We start from the raw sequence: 10,093 nt of genomic DNA on the forward strand, positions 1-10,093 counted from the left end.
GTAAAATGCTTTACAAAGAATCCTAAGTGCAGTGGGAGATTTGGATGTGCTGTTTGCTTTCATATATTGTCCTTGTGCAGCAGATTTATTCCTCATTCTCTTATGTTCGGTTTATTTTGCAGTTCGTTTGATGAATATAGTTCTGAGCTTAAGTCGGGGAGACTGGAGTGGAGCCCTGTTCACAAATCTGAGAAATTTTGGCGAGAGAATGCTGTAAGATTAAATGAAAAGAATTATGAACTGTTGAAGTAAGTTCTTGTGATATATCCCTGCTTCAGTTGAATTGTTGTGTTGCTCAGAGTAACCAAATTTTCATTTAGGGTATCTGCATAAAGTAGAGGGACTATAATACCATTTTCAATAAAAGTTCTTGTCTTAGAAAATGTCCCAAGTGAGCACAGTGAGAGAGAGAAAAAAACTTTGTTGCTTTGTATGGTATGGAAACTAAATTCGGAGCCTTAGCTCAGAGGGCTGTATCCAGGTCCCTGTAATGCCTGCACAACAGGACTCCCACTGCGTCTTCCTGCAGCCCCCCCAATCTGTTCTGGATTTTCTGCCAGCCCTATGGAGCAGATTTCTTTCATGGAGAGAAGGAGGAAAGGAAGTCCTGTTGCACAGGTGGAAGTCCTTCTGTTAATGACACAAATTCATAGGATACAATCTACTGTGTTCTTTTTTGAGCACAGGTGAATTTGTAAGAGCATTGGCTTGCTTCTTAAATGAAATGTGGCTTGATTCTAGAACAGCAAATGTATTGTTTTGATAGATTTAGACACTTCCTTGAGATTGCTGGAAACTATAAAAGATTGGGTTTGCGGCTAATGGCTGTGATATGATTTCCCTCCCCCCCCAAAAAACCAAAGTTTTTTCCTCATCGGTAACCTTATCACTGCTATAACATCCGAATGTAGCATAAATATCTGTTCATAGTAGTGTCATACTTGCCTATTCAGGAATATGCATTATTCATTCCAAATGAGGTAATCAGTCAAGTGTCTGTGTTGCGATGTCTTGGCTTGGATGCTTCATCTGTCTCTAGATACGCCTTGCAGATCAAAAGGCTTAGCTGAGCATGAAGCAAAGTGGTAATTATCAGCAACAGTGGTTTTGTCTTCTTTGAAAGTTGAGCTAACTTAATTAAGTATATTATTGGTTCTTTAGTTTATCGTTCAGTGTACAAATCCTGAAAAGATTTCTGTGAAATGAGTACAGTTCCCTCTCCCCACAAAGGCTTATTTGAATTTTTGCATGGCAGATTAATAAGATTAGAATTTACCAGAGAATGTATTAAGAATTTACAGCTGAACACATTTGCTAATTATGTGTTGGACATTCATTACCTAGATGATTTGGGATAGCATTCAACTAAGTCATACTTGGAACCGACTGACTGAAATCAGTGATGTTAAGTTAGTCGTGACCAAGTCCATTGATTTCACTAGGGTGGAATCTACACACATGTTAAAAACATTGTGAAAATGCTTTTTTAAAAATCATTTTGAAAAAATGCATTGAATTTGCTATAGCTCACAGTCACCATTTAGTGTCACAATTGTATATTGCACTTTACAACACATTCAAAAGATTTTATTTGCAGCGAGATGAGCGCCGCAACCCCAGAGTCGTCCACGACTGGACTTAACGCTCAGGGGTCCCTTTACCTTTACCTTTTTAGCTGAGTCCTAGGTCTACCCTGAGTGTGATTTTGAAATATCTCTCAAAATATTTGTGTGATACTGTGTGAATCTAGAAAAGTTTTTAAGTACTGAAGTAAAATGGCAGAGGTTTATTGAGTTTTATCAATTTTTTGTATGCTATATTTTGTACACTCCATAGTGAATAAGGATCTTATATATTTGCAATCCTATTGTAGAATCTTGACAAAGCTTCTGGAGGTATCAGATGATCCTCAAGTCTTGGCTGTAGCTGCTCATGATGTGGGAGAATATGTCCGACACTATCCTCGAGGAAAACGGTGTGGAAGGCTTTTTCTTACCTTTGCTTAGCACCTGAGTTAATACAAGGGCCATTGCTTATGACACAAGGAACAGTTAGTGTAACCTTTTGTTAGACCTTACTATAAAGTATCAGTGGATGGTTTAATTTGATTTTATATTTATGCATGTGAGATGCTTTCAGTAACATTTTTATAGGACTATTTGAATTTTGTTAAGTATTGTAAATTGTCATGTAAATTTTTTGATGATATGAGCTGCTTTGATTATAGTTCACAATGGAAAAGTGGCATACAAATCAATTGAGCTAAAATGGACTGAGATGTTTTGTGCTGAAGAAGCACCCACATTTGCTTTCCAAACTAATCTTACGTCACCAAACCTTTATTAGGCATTACAAGTACAGCCGTTATAAAACATCCATATATAAAATTTTTAAATATACACATAAACAGCCATGTAAAATATATAATTGCAAGGATTTTCATTGGGATTTCCCCCCGCTAAATAGTGCCATTCACCACTCTAAGAGGGACTATTGACAAAAACTCAGCCACCCTTGCAGTTACTTCCGGGTTAATGTCAGACAGATAGAATCTGATATTTTCATTGTGTTGTGATGTTAGATTACCCAAAAAAGATAATAACAAGCCTTATTAGCTCACTGTGCAATGGACAGTAAGAAAAGGATATGTTCTACAGTATCCGGCACATTCAAATATCATTTGCAATGTCTATCATTTTTGGGGATGTTTAAATATCTGCCCTTGACAAAAGCTGAGGGGAAAACATTCAATCGGGTTAACAAAGTCCCTGCATTGGGCTGGAATTATTTATTTTGAGATATAAGTGACCCTGTTACCTGTTGTATTTAAACCATAGTACTTGGGTGAGCAAATTTTATTTACAGCTGACTCAATGTTTGGTTTTTCCAAACTAATCCATGTGCCTTATTAAGCTTTCGATTAGGAAGTTTTAAGACAGCATATTGAAGCTAGCTGAGGGGAATTCAGTTGAAGTAGTAGACAGTGGTGGGGAATCTTTACTGACAGGCAGTCAGGATCCTAACCTCCCCCACCTCACACATGGGTCTGCTGGAAATTTGTGGTCTTGGTACTGTAAAGCAACTTAAAATGGTGTGAGGTTGGTGGCTGCTAGTAATCGGAAGCAGAAGGAAACATGAAAACACACAACACCCACCCACCCCCACACCCCTGACCACTACCTCTCTCTTACCCATGCTCTCTTCTTTTAGTGTGATTGAGCAACTTGGTGGAAAACAGCTTGTAATGAACCACATGCACCACGAAGACCAACAGGTTCGCTATAATGCCTTGCTTGCTGTGCAGAAGTTGATGGTCCACAACTGGTATGTGACAACTCACTTTCACTTCGGGGGTTTTATTTTATTTTATTTAGTAGATTTATATACCACCCTTCATCATAAGATCTCAGGGCAGGAGGTTTTTTTTGGGAATGTGTGAAACTCAAGTCCTAAATTATGACATGCCTCTTGGGGGTTACAATAAAACTTTGGTACCCTCTACCACTGAAATGATAACAACTCAGCAACTGGCAGTAGTGTCATTGTTAAGTGAAATTTAGCGGCTCTTCTGCTGTCTTTTTTCACTATTACCCCCCCCCCATTTTGTTATATAAGGAAAATTGAAGTAGACTGTATAAAACAGAATATATTATTATTCCTTTTTGTTTCCTGACATTTAGAATGCCTGATATTTTCAGCCTTTAATTGTGTTTCCATTAGAAATTCTTGCAGCAGATTCCATTTATATGTCCAGCAGATCTTTGGTGAACAGAAATGCAAGATGCATTTGTATTTTTCTAACAGCTGAACTGAAAGAAATAGATTCTTGTTAAAAAGTTGTTTAAAAGTTTCTGAACTGATTTGTTTTGTTTAACAAAACGTATGTACAACTTGCTTGTTAAAAAAACCAAAAACGTTTTTTAATGGTTTATAAAACATGAAATATATTGATAAAACATGGTTAGATACAGGTATTGGTAAGCATTCGAAGGTGATTGAAATGAACAGTAGCTAAAAAGAGATAAACTACATGTTCGCAGAAGCGGCTTAGTCATGCTGGCCACATGACCCGGAAACTGTACGCTGGCTCCCTTGGCCAATAAAGCAAGATGAGCACCGCAACCCCAGAGTCAGTAACGACTGGACCTAATGGTCAGGGGTCCCTTTACCTTTTACATGTACCTTGTAAATGTCTGGATAGGGTTGCTTGAGCAAAAATGTTTTAAGCAGGTGCCGAAGAGAGTATAGCCTGCCGGACATCAAAAGGCAGAGAGTTGTAGGTGCTGCCAAACGAAACAATTTATTTCCGAGGATAATTTTATAAACTTTTGTGCACATATGCAGGGCATTAGGAAACAGATTCTTTAGCCTTATTTCTTAATGGCTGGGTGGGGGGACTTTTTCGGCTGTAGCAACTTAGTTGAAACTTTTTGCAAGTAATACAGACACATCAGTAGCACATCCCCTCCATGAACTACCTCATTATATTTTGTAAAGTTTATATACTAGAGAAAAGGCAGGCAGCCTGCCTGCCTAGTATATATATCGGATCATTACAGGCTATTACCATCATCCTATTCCTTGGGAATGGAATAAAGAATTTCCTAATGTCATTCTTCAAGATGCATAATCCACTACGCCTGTTATCTAACCACTATAATCAACTACTTCTGGCCTGTGTATACTCTAGAAACTTATACAGAAGAGAAGTTTAGCATGGTAAATCTAACATTGTAGTATTGCATCCCTCCTTTTCATTAGTTTCCGTTACCTGTCATGGCCTTTCAGAAGGCCTGCAAGGCTTTTACCTCTGTACTCTTTCTGTGCAATTGAAAGTGCAAGGAATACAGTCGTACCTCTGTTTATGTAACCCTCTGGTTACGTAAACTTTGGCGTGCGCGCAGCAAACCCTGAAGTATTTTACTGGATTTTGCTCCGCGCACATACGCAGAAGCGGTCCTCAGGTTGTGGAAACCTCGGGATCCGACCGGACCTCCAGAACAGATCCCGTCTGCAACCAGAGGTACCACTGTAATGACAAAGAGCAGAGCCCACATCCTCTTAACCATTACAATGAGTCGATTGAGATGATTTGGGTGAAGACTGGTTTTTATGCTCAGCATCACATAAAAAAAGAAAATTCATTGATCAGCAGCCCACATTCGTACTATGGTACAATTTATGGCCCAATCCCATTGTGAGGATGGACTTTTTAGACCACAGGCAAAGAACAAGGCTCAATATAGAAAGAATCACTGTCTGTGGCCTCGGATCTTTCCCTTCCAGGTAATAGTCCCCCCCCCCCAAACTTCAGTACCCAGCATTTCTCCCATAGTAGTTGTTTCTCTTGTAGCCCCATATTCCTTTCCATCCACTCCAGTTTTTAAACTGAAAATACCCACTGTTTGGAAATATAACTTTGTGGATTGTTATTAAGAAGGCCTATTACTGTGTCACATTTTTTGTCTCGAATCTCTCATCCACCTAATTCAATCCATTCTATCATAGAAAATTGGAACATAAAATGAGGTGAACGTTGTAGTTAGCTCTTTGCCAATATATGTCCCACCAAGAGTTACATCTGTTTGGTTGGGGCCAGCTGGATCATCAAGATGTGTTTCAATTCTACACTCTACTTACTTTTTAAGGCCCTATGAGGGTCAACAGAATTTTACACGTGGGTGGCACTGTGGGTTAAACCACAGAGCCTAGGACTTGCTGATCAGAAGGTTGGCGGTTCGAATCCCTGCGAAGGGGTGAGCTCCCGTTGCTCGGTCCCAGCTCATGCCAACCTAGCAGTTCAAAAGCACGTCAAAGTCCAAGTAGATAAATAGGTACCGCTCCGGTGGGAAGGTAAACGGTGCTTCCGTGCGCTGTTCTGGTTCGCCAGAAGCAGCTTAGTCATGCTGTCCACATGACCCAGAACCTGTAAGCCGGCTCCCTCGGCCAATAAAGCGAGATGAGTGCCGCAACCTCAGAGTCAGTCACGACTGGACCTAATGGTCAGGGGTCCCTTTACCTTTAGACATGTATAGGTCTGCATTGTTAATAATATACTTTTTTAGCAATTGATGATTCTATAAAAAACACAACCCTCAGAGTGAGGAAAGTACAGCAAATACATCCAAACCTGGTACAGTTATGTAATTTATCTGTGATACTCTTAATAACTGAACCGATAAAATGCAAAATTGACTATATATTTAACTGGTTTTGAAAAGTCAAGTAATTTAGGTACTATTGCTTTTAAATAGGATTCTGAAGCAAAATGACATTGATGATGAGGCTGTTTCTAAATCAATAAGCATGTGAATGTCTGCTATGTGGCTCATAATTAGCTCTGCAGTCATGTGAAGCCACATAAAATATTTTATGTTTGAAATGAATATTCTGTATCTTCCCCTGTGAGTTTCTCAATACATCCCTGTATTTCCCCTGCTGAAAAATACATCTTGTACTTCACTGTTTCTGGGGTTTCATTTTGGGATACTGCTCTACACCTCTTGTTTAATTAATGTTTGTTTTTCAGTCTCAGTATCCCAGAATTTCATACAGGGGAACTGAAACAGCATTTGTTTGCCAATGACAGTAATTTATTTTCAGATTTCTATATTGAAGGAAATGGTACTTTAGACTGTGTCTCAAGCAAAGTTTAATTAAGGTTCAGTCAGTCACAATTTATTTCAGGTTCTTAAAATTATGTTGCTATGTGTAAAACTGCACAAATTTGTTTTCTGTTCAGCTTGGTAAATGTGTCTTGATTCATGTAGATTCATATTGCATTACTGAAGCAAATAAAGCATCAAGTCAAATGTAAATTAGTGAGGAGATAGGTTTAATTTAGAATACATCTTTAATCTAGCATTGCAATATAAGTGAAGACCTTAACAGCACTTTACAAATAAAAACCTAGACATGATTGAGCTAAAGTCCAACACCAGCCAAATTTTGTTGTATGCTGATATAAATGGAGGAGAGTGTTAAGAATGTGTTTTTACACTTTAAATCAACGGCACATTCCTAACTTTCTCCCCCATTTATACCTTTGAAGGTTTTGCCCCTCTCTTAATTGGACTGGGCAAATGTGTACCAATATGCTTTCGAAAACCGAAAACTTGCGTATCAAATTAATTGTAGAAGAATCTTGGTACAGAGAGATGTGAGCAACTGAAATTTCAGTGTGCATATTTAATTCTCCCAAGGTCATTGGGCTGCATCTCGGTAGTACAGCATCTGCTTAGCATCCAGAAGTTCCTAGGTTCAATCACTGGCATATCCAGGAAGGACTGGGAAAGACATCTTTTTGATAATCTGGAGAGGTGTTCCCAGTCCATCTAGCTCAGGATTGTATGTGAAGGTTTTAACTCTGTAGAAGGCATCTTCTGATGTTCCCATAAACTGGATGGAAGGAAAGCTACTAAGTGATGAGCAGCAGAACGGTGTGTTTCAAGATCTTTTGAAAGGTGGCAGCTGGAATAAAAAGTACGAATAAAAAGCTAGCTCTGAGTAGGCAAATTACATGAGCAGCACAAGCAGAACAGTACCATCTCATCAGTTTGAGGCAGGCTGTATTGGTGCCATTTTGCTAGAAGAAATTGTACAGTATGTCTGAATTCTCCAGCCTAAGCTGATCTGTTTTTCTAATTCTGGGAAATGGTTGTACATGTTCTGAGATTTAACATAAGCAGTAAAATCTGAAACTATCACAATGAAACACTTTGCTGGTATAAACTAGCATGGCTAATGTTCAGAATATAAATTTGTTGTTGTTTTTTAATGTAAAATTCAGACCTGAGGCATTTAGCAAAACTGGCATCTGAGTGGAACTGCTATGGGCTAGTTGAGGCAAGAAATTGCCTGCTTCTTTTGAAAACAGTAACCGCTACTTATTTCCTTCAGAAACCTCTCATTAAATATTCATCATTGGTCCTTTAAAAATGTCTCACCCACCCCTTGTTTTCTTTCAGGGAGTATCTTGGAAAACAGCTACAGTCAGAGCAGCCTCAAACTGCCACAGCACGAAGCTGAGTCTGTCCTTTGGCGGGAAATAACTGGAGTAACAATTGCTATCTTGAAGTGCGAGTAAGAAAATGATGTGATTGCAGTTTCTTCACTGCCTACCCTGCTATTGTGTAGATTTCTTCCCTGTTATTCTTCCAGTATTGTTGCCAGGGGTAAAAATTAATCTAGTAAACAGTTTCTGGCAGTTTGCTAGCTGAAGCCCTTTAATATTGCAAAAATATACAAGAAATATAGCTGATATATGTTGCCTTTATTTTATGTATTTATTGTCTCTAAATAAGAAAAAAAAGAACACAAAGCATTAAAGAATAATCATTCCATATCATTAATTGTCTCTGTGTTGCCTGTTCTTCACTTGGCTATGAATAGTATTGTTCGGAAAGCAACATTTCAATTAATTTAGTTGACAGAATGATTGTTAAAGCTGCATATGAAAACAGTAAAAGACCAATTCTTCATTCCCACTGGTGTTACCAAGAAGCTGGAACTCTATACGTACATATTCTGAGCAATGAAAACATTGTTGTGGCCACCAATGTGAACCACACTCATGTAGGCACGCACCAATCACCCAATTAACTCCAGAAATCAAATGCAACAAACACCCTTAATTTGGTCATTAGTCTCCTTTTGTGAGTAAATAGCTTCTACCTGATAAGCATATCCTATTGCATTTTCAGAGAACTCCCAAAATTACCTAAAGATAACAATAAATTGAGGACTTTCTTATGTGGTATGACCATTAACTTGACCTAGGATGTCCCTGGAATTTCTTTTGTACCTTGGACTCTTAGGTCAAGCCTTTTTTAGGGGGCGCGATCGAATTCAGGGAGAGGCCTTATAAGGTACATCTTCCATTCATTCTCCTTTTTGGAATGCTCCCACACCACTTCTTTTCAGATGCTGTACTCCTGTGATAGACCATGGGAGATGCCTTCTTTATTCCCTCTGCTTAAGGTTTATCTAGATTCTTTCCTTGCCTCTTCCCTCCGTGGGTTCCCTTGCCTCTGCTTGTTGTTTGTTCCAGGATTGGAAAGACATCCAGTAGGGTCTTTTGTGAGAGGAAAACCTTTCTGTTTTTCAACCAAATTTGGGTGGGCTCACCAGGAACCTGGAGATAGATGGTTGTGGAAAGGGATTTACAATGAGGTTGAACTATCAGCCCACCCCACTTAATACCATGTTTCTGATAGGCATAAGGATTGTTTTAATGAATTACTCCTCCTTTGCCAAAGCGTGTAATCCCAGCTATGATCATGTATCTGTGCTTGTCAGAAATTCAGAGCTTTGGGTCTCAGCAATGCCACTCACCTTCCTCAGGAAGAAATGCAGCTATTGCATCTCACTTTCCTGACTTTTCTGCAACTTCTGTGTTTTCTCTGACTCCAGTGAGATGGGGAAGCCTTTATTTTGCATGTTAACATTTCCCACTTAATGGATTCTTTCATTTTCCCCATAGCAAAACTGGGTGTTTAAGGCGTTGCCTCATAGTTCTGCATTAGGTGACTTTCCACCTCTGGTCTCCTCCCTCTATCACTGTAATGGTAACTAAGTGTATGGTCCAGGCAATCCATGGCTGAATTAGCCTGTGTAATGAATTTTCTCTTCTGTGTTTCTCTAGTGGCATTCCAAGGCACAAAGCCATTGTTGTTGCCTCTATATCACTGTATATTGACATAGTACCTTTATTGAGTTATAAATAAATTGCTATAATTGCAACAATGTTGTGGTCATTGCTGGCTCTCTGGATCAAGCATGCTAATATAGGTCAGTGCTAATTTCCCCCAAATAAACAAGGTAATCAAAGCAAGAGCAATGCCATATGCATGAGTTCAACTGTCTTCAGTAAAGATCCCAAGAGTAGTATTGCTTATTTCCCAAAATCAGCATTTTAGTGAATGCAAGTATTAAGAGCTCATCTGAATGAGTGTATGGGTGCACGTGACTAGCTGAACTGGTAACACTGGGTGGTATAATATATTTAGAATTGTGAAATAATAGTATTATTATTAGATCCAAGAACTGTCATCTTCACAAAAAGAGACATACTATAAATTTATTTTTTGTGTAT

At 38.8% G+C, this 10,093-nt stretch overlaps 1 protein-coding gene across 1 annotated transcript in view; it reads left to right on the forward strand.

The window, feature by feature from the left end:
• Window positions 1–9,744, forward strand: part of ATP6V1H (ATPase H+ transporting V1 subunit H) — a 35,264-nt gene extending 25,520 nt beyond the window's left edge. The window contains exons 11-14 of the mRNA XM_083747906.1: window positions 123–248; window positions 1,874–1,975; window positions 3,211–3,324; window positions 7,968–9,744. Coding sequence (XP_083604032.1) covers window positions 123–248; window positions 1,874–1,975; window positions 3,211–3,324; window positions 7,968–8,028 — 403 coding nt within the window. The 3' untranslated portion in view covers window positions 8,029–9,744. The remainder of the gene's footprint in view (window positions 1–122; window positions 249–1,873; window positions 1,976–3,210; window positions 3,325–7,967) is intronic.
• Window positions 9,745–10,093: the final 349 nt, after the last annotated feature.

The sequence above is a fragment of the Podarcis gaigeae genome (genome assembly GCF_964106915.1).
Source record: "Podarcis gaigeae genome assembly, chromosome: 7".
Classification (NCBI taxonomy): Eukaryota; Metazoa; Chordata; class Lepidosauria; order Squamata; family Lacertidae; genus Podarcis; species Podarcis gaigeae.